General features: G+C 44.9%; 1 protein-coding gene across 7 annotated transcripts in view; it reads left to right on the top strand.

The window, feature by feature from the left end:
- The window catches only part of LOC141257345 (calpain-13-like), a 326,649-nt gene that overhangs the window by 45,383 nt on the left and 255,606 nt on the right, over positions 1 to 25,660 (top strand). For all 7 annotated transcript variants that reach the window (XM_073671805.1, XM_073671804.1, XM_073671809.1 and 4 more), the window contains exon 2: positions 4,324 to 4,572. In XM_073671805.1, coding sequence (XP_073527906.1) covers positions 4,336 to 4,572 — 237 coding nt within the window. In that variant the 5' untranslated portion in view covers positions 4,324 to 4,335. The remainder of the gene's footprint in view (positions 1 to 4,323; positions 4,573 to 25,660) is intronic.

Genomic DNA, 25,660 nt, shown 5'->3' with positions numbered 1-25,660 from the left:
GAATGGTAACAAAGTGGCTTAAGGATAACAAAGTCAATGTTTTGTAGTGGCCATCACAAAGCCCTGATCTCAATCCTATTGAAAATGTATGGGCAAAGCTGAAAAGGAAGATGCGACCAAGGTGACCTACAAACCTGGATCAGTTGCACCAGTTTTGTCACGAGGAATGGGCCCAAATTCCAACCAACTATTGTGAGAAGCTTGTGGAAGGATATCCCAAACATTTGACCCAAGTCATTCAGTTTAAGGGCAATGATACCAAATACTAAGGAAATGTATGTAAACTTTTGACTTTGCTGTAAGTAATAAAAATGCCTTAAAACATTCTCTCTCTCATTATTCTGGCATTTGGCAAATATTTAAAATTATGGTAATCCTAATTGTCCTAAAATGGGAAAGTTTTTTTCTGATTTCTTGTCAGATATTGAGAAAAGCATGCATATGTGTCTTTTTATATAGCGTATGTAAACTTCTGATTCAACTGTATGTGCACACTGTCCGTTTTTGCGGCGTTTTTTCCATGTGGAAATGCACCAAAAACTCTGTAATCTGCGTGCCAGCTAATGCAATGACAATCCTGATGTGCAGTGCACATGATCAGGAATTTTCAAGACACGATTGTCACTGCATTTAAATCTGCAGCATGTCAATTCTTTGTGCGTTTCTGCAGCGTTTTTCACCCATACACTTGAATTGAGTAAATCAAATATGCAGCAAAAAACACATGTATAAATATATTTGCGGGTTTGCTGCAGATGTTTGCTGCGTATTTGACTGACTCAATTCTAGTCAATGAGTCAAAACTGAACAAAGAATGGTACTTGGGCCAGGGAACAAGACTACTCCTCCCATCATCCGACCGCTGCTGCCGCTGATAACAGAGGGAGCAGGCGCGGCTGAGGGGAGAAGTAGTCCCCTCAGCCAGCGTCTGTGCACAGTGATTAAAAGAAAAAGTAAAAATCAATATTAAAATAAAAACACCTTTCATTCTCACCTGTCAGCCATCCTCCCGATGTCCCACGGCGACCCTATCACTAGGCACGATCGCTCCCGGCAGTGTACATCGCTGCGCTGCCGGGACTGAGTTCACCTGAGTTCATCAGTTGAAGATCAACTGAGAGCTCAGGACCTCGCTTTATGGCACCGGTGCTGCGTGGGAATTTTCCCACGCAATGCTAATGCTGTAAATGAGGTCACCGGGGCTTATCAGCTGATCTTCAGGTGATGAACTCTTGTGAACTCAGCCCCAGCAGCGCAGCTATACACTCACAGGAGTTAATACACTCCTGTCAGTGTACAGTGCTGTCTTCTACAGCAGTCACATCAGTGATGACAAGGCTGACATGAACCCCAACCTTATTACCCCACTCGCTATCGCTACACGGCATTGGGAAGAGTGGAGGCTAAGTGCCAAATTTGGCGCATCTTATGGATGCCCAAGTTCTGCGGCCGCTGAGAGCTGATATTATTAGCCGTGGAGGGGGCCAGGATCCATGGCCCCTTCCCTGGCTATTAATGTCAGCCCGCAGCTGTCTGTTTAGCCTTTGCTGGTTAGATTATACAGGGAGACCCTACGTTAATTTTTTCTGGGGTCCCCCTGTAATCTAGCCAGTAAATGCTAAGCAAAGAGCTGAGGGCTCTTATTAATAGCCAGGGAACATTTTTGGCCAATGGCCCCTTCCCCGGCTACTAATATCAGCTCCCTGCGGTCGACTTTCCCTCTGCTGGTTATGAAAATGACGCGGGAGCCCACGACTTTTTTTTAAATTTTAGGCTAGGTGCCCATAATCTGAATGCAGCAGCTCTTTGGACGTCGCATATTTTTGCTGTGTCCAAAACGCTGCGTTTTATTGAACACAGGTAAGTCCGCATGTGTTAATTGAACCATGCGGATTTACCGCTTTCAGTACATTCTAGTGGTCAAATTTCTGTTGCGGCGTGGCATTAGAACACAGCATTTTGGATGCAGCGAAAATACGCTGCTTTCAAAGCGCTGTTGGTTGCTGATCATGGGGACATAGCGGCTAACGAAACCGCTGTGAGCTGTTATTAACAGCCAGGGAACATGTTTGCCCCATGTTGGCACCTTCCTAGGCTAAATATAGCAGCTCTCAGGTGCCCCAGAAATTACATGAATGGGAATGTTAATGAGATTGGGTTTAGCTGACACCTAGCCCTTTTTTTTTTAGTGATGACAAGGTGTCAATCAGACCTTTCATTACTAAACCTAATTAAAGTAAAGAGTTAAATAGACACACAAAGTAATACACTTTATTTGAAATACAACAGACACATTCTTTAATCATTTAAATTAACCAATATACTCACCCCAAGGGTTAAAGTGATGCCCCGCGTTTCTTTTTTCAAATATCTTTATTTAGCTCCAAAAAGCATTCACTGATGTACAAAAACACATAAAAAATGTGGCAAAATGCGGCAAACCGCATGTTTTTTCTGCAGCTTTTTTCCTGCCAAGAGATGCAGAAACCTTAAGGAATTTTCTGCATTCAAATATTCAACGTGAGCACACAGCCTATAGTTGCACAGATTTTTCAGCTTTGTTTGGAAGTGGTTGAAAGGGCCCTGCTTGACGTCGCTTATGATTTTCTTTGCTAATTATCCTTATCTGCTTTAATTATAACACTTGTATGAAGAAAAGCCGGGTCAGAACATGAAAAACAGACACAGAGATAAAAGTGAGTAAATGGAAGGTCGGAAGCAGCAGAACAGCCGGTAAATGTGGCTCCTGCTGTTCATACTGGAAATCAGGTTGTTTGCATGCACCGAGCGATATATAACGGCGCGGCTGATAAGCTACATAAAATCTGCTTGATTGTAACTACATCGAGGCTCTGATGAGCATCTTCAGTTTTTGCAAACTTTTAAAACTTAGTTTTGTTTTTTTTCTACTCTTGGGTGCAATTGCAGGAGTGCAGGTAAAAGTTAGACACTACAGCTGAGCTTACACATAAGGCTACGGTCACACGGCAGTATTTTCTCTCATCCGAGAGAATCAAAGCTATTATGCTAATTACACTCTGATCAGGATGATCAGAGTGTGATCTGATTTTCTCGCATGTGGATCTTCTTTATTCTGTCAGTCCGTGAAAATCAGATTGCACTCTGATGGGTCCAGTTTTTTGACGGATCCATTGACTTGCATGGCTGAGTGCAATCTGATTTAGGGTTGCAAATTGTGCATACTGTGATTTTCTTCTGCTTGGACAGACTCGGTTTGAGGAAAAAAAATGGAAATGTGCACGGCCCCATAAAATAACATTTATCTGAGTGCGATTCAATGTTTTGTTGGATCGCGCTCAGACTGAAAATACGGTCATCAGCACTAGCCCCTAGGGCCTGTCCATTAGCCTTGTCCCCAACACATCTGTTAATATAAGATAAAGTTGCCAATTCCATGAACTCATTCTGCAGCCAGCAATAGACAATATAAGGATATGACCCCACTATCAGTATTTGGTCAGTATTTTTCCTCAGTATTTGTAAGCCAAAACCAGGTGAGGAACAATCAGAGCAAAGGAATAATAAAAACAAGTCACCAATTCTGCATTTATCACCCACTCCCGGTTTTGGCTTACAAATAATGAGGGAAAATACTGACCAAATATCATAGGACCATAGGAAATTGGGGCCGTAGACTAATGCGGCAGCTATAGGAGGTAAATTATGTAAAATTTGTAATGAAACCCAATTGCAAAAAAAGATTTTTTAGCCCCAACTGCATGCATTTAAGTAAGAAAAAAAATTGTCCTCAAAAGGTGGAAAATCCCTTTGAGTAAGTGGGACTGAATTTCAGTGCCAGGCATAGCCTCTCATAGAGAGCTGTGTATGCGTACATACACATTAAAATAAACTTTTCATTAGACAAACCAAACGAGATCCTGGCAGTCAGTCTCCAAGAGATAAAATATTGATGACCTCTTCTAAGGAAACTCTGTTTATAGCAAATTTAGACCTACTGTATAAGTAGACCACTGAAGAAATTGGAAAATATTTACATATATACAAAACTGAAATAAATGGGTTTTTTTTCTGAAGCTAATAGCATTTTTTATACTAAGAATAGAAACCATCAGCAAGTAGTAAATGTAACCAGTGTACTGTACCAGGTGACAAGGTCCATTTCATGTGATTAACATACTGCACATATTGCCTTGGAACCAACTCACAACTCCTGATGCAACCACTGTTCACTTTTACTGACATGTTTATTCCAGGAACCGCTCAGACAATATCATTCAAATCAGAAGCAACTTTATTTGTAACTGAATTGACCCAAATTTCTTTCATTCTTTTTCTAAACAGCTTCAAGCCGTAATGCCACTCCCAGGGGTATATTCGAACGTGGCAGAGGGGCAGCAGTCCCAAAGAAAAATTGGGACTGTGGAAAATCCCAAAAAGTTTAAAGGACAAGACTTTAACAGCATACGAGACCTGTGCATCAGTAGAAACCAGCTGTTTGAGGATGACGTATTCCCTGCCAACCTCTACGCTATAGGAGAAAAATTATTATCGCATGATAAACTAGATAATATAAAATGGAAAAGACCAACCGTAAGTTATCATTTTTTTAAAAAAAAAAAACCTAATAATAATATTTCTATAAACATGGCAATTTTTTTTTTATACATAAAACATAAAAATATAGAAAATGTAAATGTAAAATGCAGGAAAACATATAACCAAGTGGAGAATCAGAGAATCATTAGCCCTACCAAAAACACAGCAGTTTATTATAGTTTACAATGCAACAATAGATTCCAGTTATAGACTGTCAAATTTCAGTTTATATCAATTGAGACATTGTATTCACAGTAGTTTTATGCTCCCATTTAACAGCAGGGTCATCTCATTATCATTAGTGGGCAGGGTCAGTAGAGTCATCTCATTATCATTAGAGGGCAGTGTCAGCAGAGTCATCTCATTATCAATACTGGGCAGGGTCAGCCGGGTCATCTCATTATCATTACTGGGCAGGGTCAGCAGTGTCATCTCATTATGATTAGAGGATAGGGTCAGCAGAGTCATCTCAGTATAATTAGGGGGCAGGGTCAGCATGTCATCTCAGTATCATTAGTGGGCAGGGTCAGCAGTGTCAGTGAAGTAACCTCATTATCAGTAGAGGGCAGGGTCATCTCATTATCAGAGGGCAGGATCAGTCGCGTCATCTCATTATCATTAGTGGACAAGGTCAACAGAGTCATCTCATCATTATAGGACAGTGTTAGCAGAGTCATCTCATTTTCATTAGTGGGCAGAGTCAGCAAAGTCTATCTTTGGAGGGCAAAGTCAGCAGAGTAATCACATTATTATTAGTGGACAAGGACAGTAGAGTCACCTCATTATCATTAGGAGGCAGTGTCAGTGAAGTTATCTCATTATCAGTAGAGGGCAGGGTCATCTCATCAGAGGGCAAGGTCAGTCACGTCATTTCATTATCATTAGTGAACAGGGTCAGCAGAGTCATCTCATCATTAGAGGGCAGTTTCAGCAAAGTCTTCTCATTTTCATTAGTGAGCAGAGTCAGCAAAGTCATCTTATTATCAGTGGACATAATTAGCAGAGTCATCTCATTATCATTAGTGGACAGGATCAGCAGCGTCATCTCATTATTATTATTAGGGGACAGGGTCAGCAGAGTCATCTCATCATTTATGGACAGGGTCAGCAGAGTCATCTCATTATCATTAGACGGCAGGGTCAAAAGAGTCATCTCATTATTAGTAGACAGAGTCAGCAGAGGCATCTCATTATTATCAATGGACAGAATTAGCAGACTCATCTCGTTTTCATTAGTGTACAGGATCATCCCATCATTATCAGTGGACGGGGTCAGCAGAGTCATTGCATCATTAGAGGACAGGGCCAGCAGAGTCATCTCATTATCATTAAAGGACAGGGCCAGCAGAGTCATCTCATTATTATTACATGGCCGGGTCAGCAGAGTCATCTCACTATCATTAGAGGGCAGAGTCAGCAGAATTATCTCATCATTATCAGTAGAGGGCAGAGTCTGCTTTTTACCATTAGACTGTGAACATTTGTCCATACCCAGCATTGTAATTATTCCAGCTGTGTGGCCGTTTCTCTAGATCTTGTGCTGATATGGCCTCCTTTTTGGTTGGTTGCCCCACACTGTATAGATAATGATGGTAGGCGCAGGTAGTGCTGCAGAGTTAGGCATAAATACATGTAGAAATTTAGCATTGTCCCCGCTGCCTAATCATACATACAGTTTACGATTAATATCATTATTAGTGTTGAGCCACCCCCGTAGTGTTCGAGTTCGGTTCGGTTCGTCGAACACCCGTGTGTTCGCCGAACTGTTCGTCGAACTGTTCGTCGAACACCTTCGAACACCGTTAAAACCAATGGCAGGCAAACAAAAACACATAGAAACACATAGAAAACACCTTCAAAGGTGTCCAAAAGCTGACAAACTGCTCAGAAGACACAACTAACACATAGAAAAGTGACAAGTACATATAGTCATGCGAAAAGAAAAGAGGTGGAGGAGTAAAAGGAGGGGAAGACACAGATATAGGCATGTCATGCCCTTCTAAAATCCAAAAAGTGAGAAGCCGACACGTTCAGTCCGCTCCTGCCCGTGCCACCTCCGTGTCGCCGGGTTTGTGGCAGAGCCGCGGTGAACCCTGACGGCCAGTCCCCCTCTCCCAATACTGGTGCCTGTCCGCTGGTGGGTCGAGCGAGCCCCCCTGTGGTGGAGGCAGCTCTAAGCTTTTTAATTTAAATTGTCTCTCTAATTTGAATGAATACACTTTAAATCCATTTACAAGGATCCATTGGAGGGCAAGTCTCATGCCAGCAGCCGCGTAATTCCAGCTCCAGTAGCGTCCACTAAAGCTGCTGCAGTTAAAAAGCTTTTATAAGGATCGAGCTCGGCTGTCCACCGCAAGGCATCCTACTGCCAGTCCCAGCCCCTATGCCTTGGGGTGCCTCCTGATGCTCTTCACTGAGTATCCCGTGGTCCCGAAGCATTTCCTTTGAAAAAATTAAGTGTCCAAACTACAGGTGGTGTAGCTTGCTTAACAGCTGGGATAATCCGCTGACTAGCAGACACTGCTACTAGGCACAAAGTATTTCCTGGGCTAGATGCAGTTAAAAATTTGTAATTAGATACTCTCGTTGGATGCTGAGAAAGCATTCCATAGAGTCTCCTGGCACGCCATATATGATTCTCTTAAAAAGCTTGGGGTAGGGGTCTAGTGGACCCTTTTATAGCCAAAATCATGGTCCTGTATCGCAATACGTCACCTAGGCTGAAGATAAATGGAACTGTAGCACCCTGAGGGCTCGGTTGCTACAGAGGTATTGCACCTCACCCAGAGGTGTGATATCTCACTCTCAGGTAAGGATGTAGTGTGGATCAGGACCCGACACCTGCATGCATTACACCACATTGACCTGGGGCAGGGCGACCAATATGCCCCTGAGATGGGCACGACAGTCCCTGTCCCTGGCTGGAGTGGGGGGAGGGAACACTGAGGAAGGGGAACCCTGTAGTGCAGGAGCAGGGAGGAAGCAGTTCCTGGGTGCATTGAGAAGGGAGTATAAAAGGTGGGCACCATCTTAGTTCAGTGCAGAGAAGTCTGAGCAGAAGTGGCAGGGAGCAGGGGCTCTGCATGAGCTCTGCTCCGGAGGCGGGCCTAGTAACAGAGGCCCAGGCCTGGAAGAGGGAGAAGGAAGGAAGAGGAGCGGAGAAGGCTCCAGGAACGAGGAACGAAGGGATCTCAGGGGTGCGGACGGGAGAGTCGCCACCGCACGCCCGAATCCACCTGCGTGGAGGGGTCAGGCCAAAGGGGGAGACCGGTCCCCGAAACTAGTGGAGGCAGGAAACGACCCTCAGCTAGAAACAGGAGGCTGTGACATTTTATGTGGCGCAGCCCCTCGCTACACCCGCTAGGAAGGCACCACATAGGGTCAGGGAAACTGGCGCCAAGTTTACCAAGAGGAGGCCCGAGGCAGCCGGACAGAAGGGTTGGTAAGAAAGGCCAGACAAAGGACACACAAAGGGGGTCCTGTGAAGCACTCCAAAGTTATCTGGGAGTTGTCTGAGCCCCTCACCTGGTGAGCACAGTACGACGTGGGCAGCCGTTACCTGCAGACGTGGTCTGGATAATAAGAACTGTGAGTAAAGGCCCTGGACTGCATCACTGACTCCGTGTCATTACTGCTGCTGCCCTGCACCATCACCCCCATCCTCCGCATACACTGCCCTGAGGCTATACTCCTCCCGTGGGGAGTTATGCTACGCTCTGCTGCACCCACAACACCAGCCTCAGCGGTCTGCCCTGGAGCGGCGGTTCACTCTGACCGCAATCCACGGGTGGCGTAGTCGGACATTTAAACATCAAAACCACATAAATAGTTCCGCCACTGGTTTGACCGCCCTGAGCCACGGAACCGGGTTGCCGCCACGGAGACTACAACCACCAGCATCCACCAAAAAGGGTCCGGCTCCGGGTGTCCCAAGGCCCAGGGGGCGCGTCAGAACATTTTCATCACCTTTCACAATCACCAATGGGACAAAGCAGGGATGTTCTCTGTCCCCTCTCTTATACATCCTAGTGACGGAGCACCTGCTCTCATCAATTCGCCATAACCCCAATATTAGGTGGATTGAGGTGGAAGGCACCGAGTACAAGTGCTCTCTATTTGCTGATGATGTCCTAGTATATATCACTCAATCACATATATCCATCCATGCTGTTATGGCTGAAATAGATCACTTTGTTACATGGTCAAATTTTAAAATCAATGCAGCGAAGTCTGAGGCCCTCGATGTCTCCCTCCCCAAATCCATATAGGATTCCATCCAGTCCAACTTTCCCTTTGCCTGGCCCTCACAGGGTATCAAATACTTAGGAATTCCTATTCATAGAGACCTCTCCCATCTATGTTATCTTAATTTTGGGCCCTTTATTGAACAACTCCATACAGACCACGGTTGGCAAGTTAGAACTGTAAGATTCACTACGTGAACCACTGGTGTTTTGTGGAAAAGCACATGTACACTGTGTTCCAAATTATTATGCAAAAAGTGTTTAGGAGTGATAAGGGAAGAATTTGTTTGTTTGTCAGTTAAACTCATTGATGGTGATGTGTGTCAGGGCTCTTTATATCACTGTAAGCAATTGCAGACACCTGTGCTAATTAGTTTGGCAGGTGTGTCCAATGAAAGGCAAGACTACTTAAGAAGGCTGTCTCACATTATTAAGCAGCCTACATTTTCTGCCAAAATGGGAAAGAAAAAGGATGTGTCGGCTGCTGAGAAGCAACAAATTGTGGAGTGTTTAGGTCAAGGCATAACTACAATCAACATTGTGCGATGATCAGGATGAAGTGTCTTGGCAATCAAGAAGTATGTAGCTGATTCACAGTACACACGTGTGCGTGCGGATAAGGGCAAATTGAGGACTCTTTCCTACAGGCAATTACGTCAGGTTGAAAGAGCAGCGGCAAAAAAGCCTTGTCATAGCAGCAGACAAGTTTTTGAAGCTGCTTGTGCCTCCAACGTCCCCCGAACAACAAGATGCAGGGTCCTTCAGAGGTTTGCAGCTGTGCATACGCCATCCTGTCGACCTCCTCTATCCACTTCACACAAGCAGAAACGGCTCCAGTGGGCCAAACATTACATGAAGACTGATTTCAAAACTGTTTTGTTCACGGATGAGTGCCGTGCAGCGCTCGATGGTCCAGATGGATGGAGTGGAGGATGGCTGGTTGATGGACACCCCACGCAAACACGGCTACAGCGCCAACAAGGAGGAGGTGGAGTAATGTTTTGGGCTGGAATCATGGGGAGAGAGATTGTCGGCCCCTTTAGGATCCCTGAAGGCGCTAAAGATGAACTCCATAATGTATGTGGATTTTCTCAAACAGCACTTCCTGCCATGGTTCAAGAAGAAGAACCGTGTATTTCACAGCAAGATCATTTTTCTGCATGATAATGCACCATCTCATGCTGCACATAAAACATCTGCATCTCTGGCTGATATGGGCATAAAAGGGGACAAACTTATGGTGTGACCCCCATGCTCCCCTGACCTCTACCCCATTCAGAACCTTTGGAGCATCATTAAAAGGAGTGTCTATGATGGCGGGAGGCAGTTCACATCTAAGCAACAGCTCTGGGAGGGTATTCTGTCCTCATGCAAAACAATTGAAGCAGAAACCATCCAAAACCTGACAAATTCAATGGACGAGAGAGTTCAGAAGCTCCTTTCGAACAAGGGGTCCTATGTGAAAATGTAACATCACCTAGAATAAAGTTTTGAGTTGAAAACTGTTTGATTTCAGTTTCTAACAACCTGCTAATGCTTATAATTTCAAAAATGACCATTTTTTTGGTCTTTATTAAAATGAAAAGGTTGATCGAAAAGTTTGGGGGATCTAAGAGTGTGGCAACCCAGTAGTCATGATTACTTCGAATTCTGACAATATGAGGGTCATGCTGCAGGTAGTGCAGCAAGAAGGCACTTATGTGTCTTGCGCATCTCGGAGCCCCAAAATTATTTTCCGGGCTAGATGCAGCTAAAAATTATTATTAATTTTAAATCTGGTGAAGCTTTAGTATAGATGGCCTAATAGGATCAGTGCTGCACACTGCTACAAAGCCCAAATTATTTTCCAGTCAAGATACAGATAAACATGATTAGTAATTTTAAATCTGGTGGAGCTTATTATAGATGGCCTAATAGAATCAGTGCTGCACACTGCTACAAAGCCCAAATTATTTTCCAGCCAAGATACAGATAAACATGATTAGTAATTTGAAAGCTTAAAACGGTTGGTAGGGTGATTTTAACCAATCATCAAGCTTTTACTCTCCCCAGGATGACACAGGGGTAGAAAAGTCGTTTCGGATCCATGATTTGTTCATCTTTATGAACGTGAGTCTGTCTACATTATCAGTGGAGAGCCGCGTGAGCTTATCTGTCAGCACACCACCAGCAGCGCTGAACACACGTTCAGACAGAACGCTGGCTGCGGGGCATGACAAGATCTCCAAGGCGTAAGTGGCTAGCTCCGGCCATTTATCCAGATTGGAAGCCCAAAAAGAGCAAGGGTCCAGTGACACAGTCATGGCTTCAATGTTTACTTGGAGATACTCCTGTACCATCGTCTCTAGGCGTTGACTATGTGTCAGACTTCTTGTCTCCTGTGGCCTTGCAAAGGATGGGCTAAAAAAGTGGTGAAATGATTCCGCAAAATTGATGTTACCAGCAGATACTGTGGTTCTGTTACGGTTTGAGTGCTGAACACTTGACGGTCCCACGGTTGGCAAGTTGGAACTGTGAGATTCACTACGTGCACCACTGGTATTTTGTGGAAAAGCACATGTAAGATTCTGCAACAGTCTCTGCTGATACTCCTGCATGCGTGCATCCCTTTCTATGGCAGGAATAATTTCTGCAAATTTACTTTTGTACCGGGGATCTAACAGTGTGGCAACCCAGTAGTCAGGATTATTTCTAATTCTCACAATTCGAGGGTCATGTTGCAGGTAGTGCAGCAAGAAGGCACTCATGTGTGTTGCGCATCCAGGAGCACCAAGTCCCTGTTGTGTTGGTGGCGAGGTAACAATCATGCTTCCTTCCTCTGTCCTCTCCCCCCAACCTCGCACAACAGAAATGTGATCAAGGTCTCCCTCATCTGATGAGTCTTCCATCAGTTCGTCCTCCACTTCTTCCTGGGCTCCTGCACCTTCCTCACTAGTTTGGCTGCTACCATGCGCCCTGGTAAAACCATCTCCCCCACCCTCACATGCCTGCCGCCTTGGTGCTGCCGACCGTCTGGACCTTGCAGATGTTAGCCCTTCCGCATACAACTCCTCCTCCTCCTCTACTTCCTCCACCTCCTCTTGTGCCACCACCTGACTCCGAATTCTGTTTAACATGTGCTCCAGCATGTAAATCACCGGAATAGTCATGCTGATAATGGCATCGTCAGCACTAAACATCTTCGTCGCCATTTCAAAACTGTGCAGAAGGGTGCATAGGTCCCTGAGCTGAGACCACTCCTCCAGCATGATTTGCCCCACCTCTGGATCTCGTTGGCCCAGGCTATACGTCAGAACGTATTGCACCAGGGCTTGTCGGTGCTGCCACAGTCGCTGCAACATGTGCAGAGTTGAATTCCACCGGGTAGGCACATCGCATTTTAGCCGGTGAAGTGGCAGGCCCAACGACTTCTGTAGAGATGTAAGTCGCTGAGCTGCGGGATGCGAACGGCGGAAGTGAGCACACAGCGACCGTGCCCTCTGCAGAAGGCCATCTAGTCTGGGATAGTGGGCTAAAAATTGCTGGACAACCAGGTTCAACACGTGAGCCATACAAGGCACGTGTGTGACATTGCCCCGGCGAAGGGCCGCACCCAGGTTTGCAGCATTGTCGCACACGGCCTTCCCTGGTTTCAGGTCCAGTGGAGACAACCATTCATGAAATTGGTTCTCCAGAGCTGACCACAACTCCTCAGCTGTGTGACTCACATTTCCCAGACATTTCAATGTAAAAACCGCCTGATGACGTTGAGCCCTACTGCCAGCATAGTAAGGAGGTGTGCAGGATCCCTTCTGCGCAGTTAGAAAGCTTGTGGCATGACCAGACAGGCTTTGGGTGCAGGTGGAAGACCGAGAGGAGGTTGAGGAGGCAGAAGCAGTGGAGGAACTTTGAGATAAAGAGGATTGACGCACAACTCGTGGGGGAGGCAAGACTTGGACAGCAGCCCCTTGTCCTGCTGTCACCATAGTTACCCAGTGCCCAGTCAGCGACATGTAACGCCCCTGTCCATGCCTACTCGTCCAAGTGTCTGTGGTGAAATGCACCCTGTCACACACAGAGTTTCTCAAAGAAGCGGTGATGTTGTGTGCGACATGCTGGTGGAGCGCAGGCACACCTTTCTTTGAGAAGTAGTGCCGACTGGGCATCTGGTACTGGGGCACTGCGACGGACATAAGGTCTCGAAAATCCTCTGTGTCCACCAGGCGGAAAGGCAGCATTTCTGTAGCCAAGAGCTTGCAGATGGTGAAATTCAACCTCTTAGCTTTCTCATGGCTAGGAGGAAATGGTCTTTTACTTGTCCACATCTGAGGGACCGAGGGCTGGCTATTGTGCTTAGACGGGGTTGATAAGGGTGTCCCCGGCAAACTGCCGGTCTGTGAGGAAGATGCAGGCGGACATGTTAGGTTGCCTTGATCCAAAGGTGGTGCTATCGATGTCGGACAGCGCTCAACACCAGCTGGTGTTACCACCTCCAAAGAAAATGATGACCTGCCAATCACGCTGGCTGTTGCGGGTAAAGAGGTGGCAGGTCTGCGCCCCAAAACAGGTGTGACTGCTGTCCCCCCAGTCACAGAGGATGAAGAGGCCGCGGATGCACAAGATATGGCAGACGGTGGTTGGCCCGGCCGGCTAGGCCGCATTGTAGCACACTGAGCTTCCCACTGCAACTTATGCTTCATGTCCATGTGCCGGTTCATGCATGAAGTACTCAAACTATGTATTTTTTGGCCTCTACTTAGCTTTTGCTGACAAATGTTACAGATAACACGAGTTGGGTCATCTTTATCGATCTGAAAAAATGCCCAGGCTATGCAAGGCTTAGCACCCATGCGACCTGAAGAGCCACCACGACTTGTGGTGAGAGGCAGAGTTGTGTTTGAGGATGCAGTTGTTGACGTGCTTCCAGTACTACGTCTCTGTCCAGGAAGGCGCAACCTGACCTCGTCGTCACTAGCATCTTCCTCCACCTCCTCTGCTGACCTCATCTCTTGGCTGACTGTGGGTTGACAGTAAGTGGGATCTCCAACCTCATCATCATCACCCTGTGCGTTATCACACCCGTCGTCCTCAGAGCCAACCTGTTCCTGCCCTGACAAAAAACTAAAGTTGTCGCTCCAATCAGGTATTTGAGTCTTATCATCGTCTTCCTCATTGTCTCCACCAACAGGAGTTACAGTTTGGGAATGAGGGTCTACATTATGGTCAGAACCTTCTGTGTCTGGTCGTGGATCCGACTCATAAAGATTCTGGGCATCAGTGCAGATCATTTCCTCGTCTGGATTCACAGAAGCGCTGGAGTCGACCTCTGATTCCCAGGCTATAGTATGAGTAAACAGCTCTGCAGACTCAACCATCTGTTCTACCTCATACTCAGACGGGCAGCTGGAGATTTGGGAGCTGTGAGGAAGCAAGTGCGATTGGGGTGACACCTTTGAGGACTGGAGTATTTGTGATGTTGAAGTTGATGTGGAGGAGAGCCCACTTAAAGGAGCACTTGATATCCGTTGAAGCACCTGCTGTTTTTGTGCCTCATCTGGAATTTGTAGCAATTGGCGTGGCCGTAAGAAAGGGATCTTATCACATTGTCCGCTAAAAGAAGTAGACATTTTAGTTTGGCTGGAAGATGGTCTTTCTTCTGCAGATGTTACTGTTGCTTTAACACCTACCCCACGGACACAACCTTTTTTCCCCTTCCCAACACGCCTATTCCCCTTTCCACCAGCAGCAGGCCTTTTTCCACTCATTTTGGTGGTTAACTAATTAACAACTCTGGAGTTGTTTGCACAAAAAAACAATGGATGGGAACCGAGCAGAGCTGAGTGGCCAAACTGTGGTATTAGGCCAAAACTATTGGCTGGGTTAGATGCAGAAAAAAATTATATTCAATTTGCAACCTGATGGAGGTCAGTATAGATGGACTAATAGAGAAAGTCCCACACACTGCTAGAAGGCCAAATATTTTTTCAGAGCTAGATGCAGATAAAAATTATTTTTAATTTGCAACCTGATGGAGGTCAGTATAGATGGACTAATAGAGAAAGTCCCACACACTGCTAGAAGGCCAAATATTTTTTCAGAGCTAGATGCAGATAAAAATTATTTTTAATTTGCAACCTGATGGAGGTCAGTATAGATGGACTAATAGAGAAAGTCCCACACACTGCTAGAAGGCCAAATATTTTTTCAGAGGTAGATGCAGAAAAAAATATATTCAGTTTGCAACCTGATGGAGGTCTGTATAGATGGATTAATACAACAAGTCCCACACACAGCTAGAAGCCCAATATTTTTTCAGAGGTAGATGCAGAAAAAAATATATTCAGTTTGCAACCTGATGGAGGTCTGTATAGATGGATTAATAGAACAAGTCCCACACACAGCTAGAAGCCCAATATTTTTTCAGAGGTAGATGCAGAAAAAAATATATTCAGTTTGCAACCTGATGGAGGTCTGTATAGATGGATTAATAGAACAAGTCCCACACACAGCTAGAAGCCCAATATTTTTTCAGAGGTAGATGCAGAAAAAAATATATTCAGTTTGCAACCTGATGGAGGTCTGTATAGATGGATTAATAGAACAAGTCCCACACACAGCTAGAAGCCCAATATTTTTTCAGAGGTAGATGCAGAAAAAAATATATTCAGTTTGCAACCTGATGGAGGTCTGTATAGATGGATTAATAGAACAAGTCCCACACACAGCTAGAAGCCCAATATTTTTTCAGAGGTAGATGCAGAAAAAAATATATTCAGTTTGCAACCTGATGGAGGTCAGTATAGATGGACTAATACAACAAGTCCCACACACAGCTAGAAGCCCAATATTTTTTCAGAGGTAGATGCAGAAAAAAATATATTCAGTTTGCAACCTGATGGAGGTCTGTATAGATGGATTAATAGAACAAGTCCCACACACAGCTAGAAGCCCAATATTTTTTCAGAGGTAGATGCAGAAAAAAATATATTCAGTTTGCAACCTGATGGAGGTCAGTATAGATGGATTAATAGAACAAGTCCCACACACAGCTAGAAGCCCAATATTTTTTCAGAGGTAGATGCAGAAAAAAATATATTCAGTTTGCAACCTGATGGAGGTCAGTATAGATGGACTAATAGAACAAGTCCCACACACAGCTAGAAGCCCAATATTTTTTCAGAGGTAGATGCAGAAAAAAATATATTCAGTTTGCAACCTGATGGAGGTCTGTATAGATGGATTAATAGAACAAGTCCCACACACAGCTAGAAGCCCAATATTTTTTCAGAGGTAGATGCAGAAAAAAATATATTCAGTTTGCAACCTGATGGAGGTCAGTATAGATGGACTAATACAACAAGTCCCACACACAGCTAGAAGCCCAATATTTTTTCAGAGGTAGATGCAGAAAAAAATATATTCAGTTTGCAACCTGATGGAGGTCTGTATAGATGGATTAATAGAACAAGTCCCACACACAGCTAGAAGCCCAATATTTTTTCAAAGGTAGATGCAGAAAAAAATATATTCAGTTTGCAACCTGATGGAGGTCAGTATAGATGGACTAATAGAACAAGTCCCACACACAGCTAGAAGCCCAATATTTTTTCAGAGGTAGATGCAGAAAAAAATATATTCAGTTTGCAACCTGATGGAGGTCAGTATAGATGGACTAATACAACAAGTCCCACACACAGCTAGAAGCCCAATATTTTTTCAGAGGTAGATGCAGAAAAAAATATATTCAGTTTGCAACCTGATGGAGGTCTGTATAGATGGATTAATAGAACAAGTCCCACACACAGCTAGAAGCCCAATATTTTTTCAGAGGTAGATGCAGAAAAAAATATATTCAGTTTGCAACCTGATGGAGGTCTGTATAGATGGATTAATAGAACAAGTCCCACACACAGCTAGAAGCCCAATATTTTTTCAGAGGTAGATGAAGAAAAAAATATATGCAGTTTGCAACCTGATGGAGGTCAGTATAGATGGACTAGTAGAACAAGTCCCACACACAGCTAGAAGCCCAATATTTTTTCAGAGCTAGATGCAGAAAAAATTATATTCAATTTGCAACCTGATGGAGGTCAGTATAGATGGACTAATACAACAAGTCACACACACAGCTAGAAGCCCAATATTTTTTCAGAGGTAGATGCAGAAAAAAATATATTCAGTTTGCAACCTGATGGAGGTCTGTATAGATGGATTAATAGAACAAGTCCCACACACAGCTAGAAGCCCAATATTTTTTCAGAGGTAGATGCAGAAAAAAATATATTCAGTTTGCAACCTGATGGAGGTCAGTATAGATGGACTAATAGAACAAGTCCCACACACAGCTAGAAGCCCAATATTTTTTCCGAGGTAGATGCAGAAAAAAATATATTCAGTTTGCAACCTGATGGAGGTCAGTATAGATGGACTAATACAACAAGTCCCACACACAGCTAGAAGCCCAATATTTTTTCAGAGGTAGATGCAGAAAAAAATATATTCAGTTTGCAACCTGATGGAGGTCAGTATAGATGGACTAATAGAACAAGTCCCACACACAGCTAGAAGCCCAATATTTTTTCAGAGGTAGATGCAGAAAAAAATATATTCAGTTTGCAACCTGATGGAGGTCAGTATAGATGGACTAATACAACAAGTCCCACACACAGCTAGAAGCCCAATATTTTTTCAGAGCTAGATGCAGAAAAAAATTATATTCAATTTGCAACCTGATGGAGGTCAGTATAGATGGACTAATAGAATGATGCTATGCCCAAAAGATTTTACTTCACTAGGTGCAGTAAAAAAATTGGTATTCTATACACAGGTGGTATATCTTGCAACACAGATAGGCTACTCCACTGACTAACACACTCTGCAATAGGCCAAAAAGGATTAGCTTTGCTAGATTCAGCCAAATGCTGTGAAAAAAAACTTGCACAGCACTGGCACAGACCTGCCTGGCAAAAACTGATAGGAACTGATGTAACCTAGTCCTGAAAAGGACTGCAATTACAATTAGTCTTTACTCCCACAACCTATCTATTTAAGAGCACAGACCTGCCTGATAAAAGTCGTAGGAAATGCTGTAACCTAGTCCTTAAAAGGACTGCAATCACAACTATTCCCTACTCCCAAGCTATCTGTAGATTTGTGCGAAAATTGGCTTGAAATTAACAAGGTATAGCGCACACAGCAACAGCGGTGCCGTCTAACACGCAGCTGCAGCAGTGAGAAAATGGTGGCGACGGGGAAAATGGCTTGGTCTTATAGGGCAAGGACATGTGACATACACTGCCAATGACACATGCCCTTGCTTGTGTGAAAAAAAGCACTTCGCTCCGTGTGTGCGCTGCTGATAGGCTGACAGATTGCACCTCCCCACTGTAAATGCGGGAAAGAGAAAAAAAAATGGAGATCTTCATTGTTCCTGCAGAGATCCATCCCCTGCCCCTCCCCCCACCCCGCTGTACACTCAAACTGCGTATTAACATTAATTTTCATCATTACTGAGAAAAAATCCAGTTATGATTTTGGTGCACGAACAGTTATCGAACATAACCTCGAACAGCCGAATTTTTCTCAAATTGTTCGTGTTCGCCGAACGGCTCGAACACCGCCCAAAACAGCTCGAATTTGAGATTGGCGAACAGTTCGAGTAGAACAATGCTCATCTCTAATCATTATCCAAACACACTGCTCTAAGCAACAAATGCAGGAAGGTTTTTCCTTTTCTTTCTGTTGTTTTTCTCGGCATCACTGACCAGAATGCATTTGTCAGGCTATTTTCTTTTCACAGCAGAATTTGCACTTTATGGTACACTGAGCGGCTGCAAAGCTTTAGCATGTTTATCATTCCCATCAAAGCCCTATAGGGATATATCAGTAAAATGAAGTTGTGTGAAAATCAAGGCAGTCTCCGCTTCATAGAACATCTCTCTACAGAGGTTCATCTTCAAGGTCGCCTTATTCTTCATACTTTTACATATCCCCTCCTCCACCCCAGCGTTATATATCGTACTGGGCCATAAGTTGCATTTCATGTCCACAAGTCGTCTATCTCCTGGACCTGCTTATCTATTATAGCCACATCATGTGGAAAATGGGAAAGTCTACTTCTCAGCCTCCCAGGATGATGGTGTAGACATTTCCCCCACCATTAACCTATGATTCATTACAGCTATTATATGCAAATCCAAGAGATGTAGTAGAGCTGAATCCATAATTAACATAATGACTTTGTATATTTACCTGCAGTCCTATGCAGTGGCATACCCCCAATGGCGGCAGGCCATGCAACTGCTATGGGGCCCGTGAGCTGGGGGGGCCCCATAGCAGTCGCCCCCCTCCTGCACTCCCCACTCGGCTGCTTGATTGCCGCCGCCACCCACCGGCACTGTCTTCAGGCATGGCCACGTGCAGTGCGCTGTGCGGCTGTGTATTGTAGTAATGACATGGCAGGGGGCGACACTGCGCCTTTAATTGTGCTTATGTTGCCCCTGCCATCATTACTAGCAGACACAGCCGCACAGTGCACTGTGCACAGCCATACCTGACAACAGTGCCGGGGGGCAGCGGCGGCAATCAAGCAGCAGAGAGGGGGGTGCAGGAGGGGAGGCCCTGATGAAGGAAGGCCCCGAGGGGGGACCTGATGAAGGCAGGCCCCGAGGGGGGCACTGATGAAGGGAGGCCCCGAGGGGGGTCCTGACGAAGGGAGGCCCCGAGGGGGGCCCTGATGAAGTGCCGTCAATTAAGTAGCGCCGGTGGAGCAGGAGGGGGGCCCTGATGAAGTGTCGGCAATCAAACACCGCTGGAGGTCCTCCCTGCGGAGATGCCGGGGAAGCGGTGTGGGCCCCAACGGTGAGTGGGCGCCTCTGATGGTCCAGGGCCTGTGATGGCCATCAGACAAGCCGGCGACCCTGCACAGTTGGACCGGACACAGGCCAAGGGGCAGGTGAGTGAGGCTTGTCGCCAGATTCCCCAATCCCCATATTAAATATATTTCTAATGTGTCTTGTGTATATGTTAGTGTGTATGACTGTGTATATATACTGTATATTTATGTCTGTTTTATGTGTTTTTAAGAATGTGTTCAAATATGTACATATGTCTGTATGTGTACATATCTGTGTATCTGTTTGTGTATGTGCATATCTGTGTACCATGTGCATGTCTGCTTACCATGTGCGTGCATGTCTGCTTACCGCGTGCGTGCATGTCTGCTTACCGTGTGCTTGCATGTCTGCTTACCGTGTGCGTGCATGTTTGCTTACCGTGTGCGTGCATGTCTGCTTACTGTGTGCCTGCATGTCTGCGTACAAAGTGCGTGCATGTCTGCGTACCATATGCGTGCATGTCTGCGTACCATATGTGTGCATGTCTGCATACTGTGTGTGCGTGCATGTCTGCATACTGTGTGTGCATGTCTGCGTACTGTGTGTGTGTGCATGTCTGCGTACTGTGTGTGTGTGCATGTCTGCATACTGTGTGTGCATGTCTGTGTACTGTGTGTATGTGCATGTCTGCATACTGTGTGTGCATGTCTGTGTACTGTGTGTATGTGCATGTCTGCGTACTGTGTGTGTGTGCATGTCTGCATACTGTGTGTGCATGTCTGCGTACTGTGTATGTGCATGTTTGCATACTGTGTGTGTGCATGTCTGCGTACTGTGTGTGTTCTCGTGTCTGCATACTGTGTGTGTGCGTGTCTGCGTACTGTGTGTGTATGTCTGCATACTGTGTTCGCATGTCTGTGTACTGTGTGTGCGCGTGTCTGCGTACTGTGTGTGTGCATGTCTGCGTACTGTGTTTGAGGGCATGTCTGCGTACTGTGTCTGGGGGCATGTCTGCGTACTGTGTGTGCGCGTGTCTGCGTACTGTGTGTGTGTGCATGTTTGCATATATGAAGGATGAGGGGACAGCCTGGGCCCTGTGTACTATACCTATATTTCTCCGCCGTATCTGAGCATCATGAATGTTGGTATGTATTAAAGGGCCCACTGAGACTTTCGCCCGGGGCCCACGAAAACCTGGAGTCGGCCCTGGTTGATAGCAATGATGGAGGAGGGAACGTCATGTGACACTCTCTCTCCCATCATTCCTCCTCTGCGTCTGACGCAGTGGGGTGATGACGCTCCACGCTCTGTCAGACAGTGGAGCTGGCAGCTGCTGAGGTGATGAGAGAGACGCGCTGCAGAGACTGAAGCAGCGGGGAGCGAGGAGCGGTAAGTATGTATTTATTTATAAATCAGTGATACTGATAAAACTGGAAGACTGGGGGCTGCATTTTACCCTATGGTGGGGGGAAGCTGCATTTTACCCTATGGGGGGCTGCATTATACTGCGTACAAGACCATGGGGTGCATTATACTTTGTTGAGGACCATTGGGAGTGCATTATACTGTGTGGAGGACCATGGGGAGTTCATTATACTGTGTGGAGGACCATGGCGAATGCATTATACTGCATACAGGACCATGGAGAGAGCATTATACTGCGTAGACGACCATGGCGAGTGCATTATACTGCGTGGAGGACCATGGCGAGTGCATTATACTGTATGGAGGACCATGGCGAGTGCATTATACTGTGTGGAGGACCATGGCGAGTGTCTTATACTGTGTTGAGGACCATGGCGAGTGCATTATACTGTATGGAGGACCATGGCGAGTGCATTATACTGTGTGGAGGACCATGGCGAGTGTCTTATACTGTGTTGAGGACCATGACGAGTGTCTTATACCGTGTGGAGGACCATGGTGGGTGTCTTATACCGTGTGGAGGACCATGGCGAGTGTCTTATACCATGTTGAGGACCATGGCGGGTGTCTTATACCGTGTGGAGGACCATGGTGAGTGTCTTATACCGTGTGGAGGACCATGGCGAGTGCATTATACTGTGTGGAGGACCATGGCGACTGTCTTATACTGTGTGGAGGACCATGACGAGTGTCTTATACCGTGTGGAGGACCATGGCGAGTGCATTATACTGTGTGGAGGACCATGGCGAGTGCATTATACTGCATACAGGACCATAGGGAGAGCATTATACTGCGTGGAGGACCATGGGGAGTTCATTATACTGTGTGGAGGACCATGGCGAGTGCATTATACTGCGTGGAGGACCATGGCGAGTGTCTTATACTGTGTTGAGGACCATGACGAGTGTCTTATACCGTGTGGAGGACCATGGTGGGTGTCTTATACCGTGTGGAGGACCATGGCGAGTGCCTTATACTGTATGGAGGACCATGGCGAGTGCATTATACTCTGTGAAGTGTAGAGAGGTGTGGGGCCATTATATTGTATGTAGGCCCATTATACTGCATGGAGGGCTGTGTGGGGGTCACAGTTGGGGGATCATACTGTGTTGGGTCACTATACTTTGCCTTGGGAGTTGAGGTGGGGTACAATAGGGTCATTACACTGTGAATGTGGAGGGATTCACCATGGGGGTATCATACTGTGTTTGGGGACACTTTTGTTGGTATCGTACTTTATGGGGCGATGAAAAAGGAGTCTAGGACTTCAGCAGGAGGAAAATTACTATGTAAAGGCTGGAAAGTTGTGAGATCTGCTCTTCTGTGACCCCGTCAATTCTTTCTTTTTATTTTTTTTTTGGGGGGGGGCCCAATTAGACAATTAGAACTTCTGCTATGGGGCCCCATGATTCCTATGTACGCCCCATATTAAACTGACCTTCCAATATAGTGAAAAAAAAATTGATTTTTTTTGGATATCTCACTCGAGATGGATGAACAGGGATGCATTCAAACTGATGTCTACCGCAAGTCTACATCAGTGAATGCATTATTACATGCTGATTCAGCACATAATGCTTCCACGGTCAGGGCTGTCCCAGTTGGTCAATTCCTCAGGATGAGGTGGATATGCTCCTCAGAGGTGAGATTTGAGGATCAGGCCATAGATCTTACCCGACGCTTTGTAGATAGGGGCTATAGTAAGCGATGTGTGAAACAAGGGTATAGGAGAGCAAGGGCCACCCCACGTAACAAGTTGTTGAGCTCTACAATAAAATCAAAGGAGGGCTTTGGACTACCGAGATTCATTTCCACTTATAATCAGGATTGGTCGCTCATGAGAACCATCTTGCAGCGGCACTGGCCGGTCTTATTGACTGAACCATCCTTGCCCCCCCATATCTCAACATCCCCTCTTATGACATCAAGAAGATGTAAAAATATCAAAGATATTTTAGTCAAAAGCCACTATGTTCCACCAAAACCTAATCCATTTGGATCAAGGGGACCAACAAAGGGGTGTTTTCCGTGCGGTCGCTGTGTGGCATGTACCAATGTCTCTCACAGCACTGAGTTCTCTAATGCCTCAGGAAGTCGCCACTATAAAATAAATGAATATATTTCATGTGGGGCCTCAAATGTGATATATTACGCAACCTGCGGCTGTGGAAAATTATATGTTGGATTGACATCTAGAGAACTACGGGTGAGGATTAGGGAGCATGTAAGAGTCATTGGTGTAGCGAGGACAGTGGCCGACGTTTCTTTATTAAAAACAATACCACGCCATTTTAGGCAATATCATGGCAGCAGCCCCAAAACCTTTATGGTACGGGGAATTGAAGTTATCCATGGTGGTATTTGAGGAGGAAACATAAAAAAGTTTTTAGCCCAGAAAGAAGCTAAATGGATAGTGGAATTGGGAACTGTGACCCCTAATGGCCTTATTGAGACTCTAAGTTTCTGTGAACATATAGTAACCCTTTGGTATTTTTAACTATTTTTAATTGTATATTTTTTATTTTTATTTTCTAATGTTCCTTCTCTCTGTTATTATTTTTTCTTCTTTTTTCCTTCCATAGCCATATTAATAATCACGTGTCATGAATCAAATTCATCTTTCAACACATGAACTTACATCATTCGGACTGGACCAAATAATGCTACTAATATGGATGTATTTTTTGTTATCTGTATATATTAGGTATTGCCATAAACATTCTCCAAATGGTGTGCGCGTGCATGCTGCGCTGTCTGATGTCCCCGCTCTGCCCCCGGCATATCTATGGAGCCTGCGTGTTGTCTGGGAGCCATGGCAACTGACCCTGGTCTTCCTGACATGCGCGGGTTACCTTGATGGCTGTGGGCGGTGCGGCTGACACGCACGGCGCAGTGCGCATGCGCCGATATACCATGATATGATTGGTTCACTATGATCATGCGACCTCAGGTCCTGACCGCATTTAAACAGGCATGGAAGGTCCTTTTCTGTATTCCCCCCGAGGAAGCTGTCAAATACACCACGCGAAACGCGCGTTGGGGATTTTTCTTGTTGGGCTGCTATATCTTCAAAAATGGGTAAGAGAGCAATATTATGATTTAGTGCATTATTCTATAGGTTGATGTGCTGATACGACTTTTATACCATTTTTGCACAGACAATAAACTTATTACTGGATTTGATTGTCGTGTGCAGCACTCAAAAAAACTATCCCATGTGGGAATAAGCACTGTTGCACTTTCTCCATTGTGGCTTTTACTTTCTAATAACAGTAATATGAACATATTTATATATGCTGCCTAACTTTGGTGCCGGGTTGTTCCTTTTTTTATGTTATTTGTCCTTAAGTGTTCAATAAAGTATTTTGCTAAACTTTTGCCAAAAAAACTCCTGGTTTTTCATTTTTGCATATATATTAGCTTTATGGAGTGGCATAAATTACCACTTTCCCTGTATTTGGGACCTTACCTTGGTTAGAGTGTTTTTTTTTTACAATGTACCTAATGAATATATGGATATTTATTTTTTAAAATTGAAATTCAGCAGATTCTCCCGGATTTTTCCAGGGAAAATCGATTTGTATCAAATTTATTGCCTGAGAATCCAATGTACATTATTATGCTCTGAGGCCTCTCCAGATCCTACAACATAATAAACAGATTACAAAATATATAATTCCCCACCGGCCTTCTCCTGTCCCAGCCCAGCGCCAGTCCAGGTGGCTTCTTCAGTCCAGCCATGAGCGTGAACTTCATTGATCATCTTGGTTGTCTTCCAGCACCTTCCTTACTTGGCATCTTCTGGCTAGGCCATAATGTGACGTCACTCAGTTCACATCAGGCCTTCGTATGATGTGTTGCTGCCTAGTCAGCACAGGAGAAGCCAAGGATGCTGGGCACCAGAAGGCATAAACTTGGCACAGTGAAATCTCTCTTGTGAGCAAACCAAAGAAGACTGGTGAGAGCTGGGTAGATATTAATGATTCTATTTTTTAACCCCATCCCAGCACTTTTGAATCGAGTAATTCCTATTTTCATGAATATGCACAAATCGAATTAGAATAAATTTGGATTACAGCTAATCTGAATTTTTTGAGAAATTCAAACTGAATTTGCTTTACCTCGAACTGATTATGTCATCTCTAATGACTACTTAACATGAAATACCAGCTTATACCCCACCCATATAAGTGTCGCAGAGTGCATCTTCTTACAGTCACCGCTGTACTTACGAGAGCTTCAATCAGCAAGATATCTTGAGTAAACAGTATTTACTTCATACTGGTTAAACATGAGATACAATTCAGTGTCACACAGTCCGTGTGCTGCTGACATAACACATTCAGGAAAGGAAAGAAAAACACAGGAAGTAAAAACAACCAACAATTGAGAGCTTTCCTCCCCACCATTACAGCAAGCATATAACTATACACACTATCGCCATCTACTGTCTGGTTAGTATAAAGTTCTCCTTACACTTATAATAAGTCCTAATCTGTTGCATATGCCAACAATAAGTACAGGCAAAAATATGGACAAACTGACATCATGGAGTCAAAAACCCGGGACCACCCTCTGTTATCTACTGCAAAAAAGCT

Source organism: Phyllobates terribilis, unplaced genomic scaffold (genome assembly GCF_046119375.1).
Source record: "Phyllobates terribilis strain yellow unplaced genomic scaffold, ASM4611937v1 Scaffold_3__8_contigs__length_932513732, whole genome shotgun sequence".
NCBI classification, from domain to species: Eukaryota; Metazoa; Chordata; class Amphibia; order Anura; family Dendrobatidae; genus Phyllobates; species Phyllobates terribilis.
The sequence above is the reverse complement of the archived record's forward strand: the minus strand, read 5'-3'. Positions and strand labels throughout refer to the sequence as shown.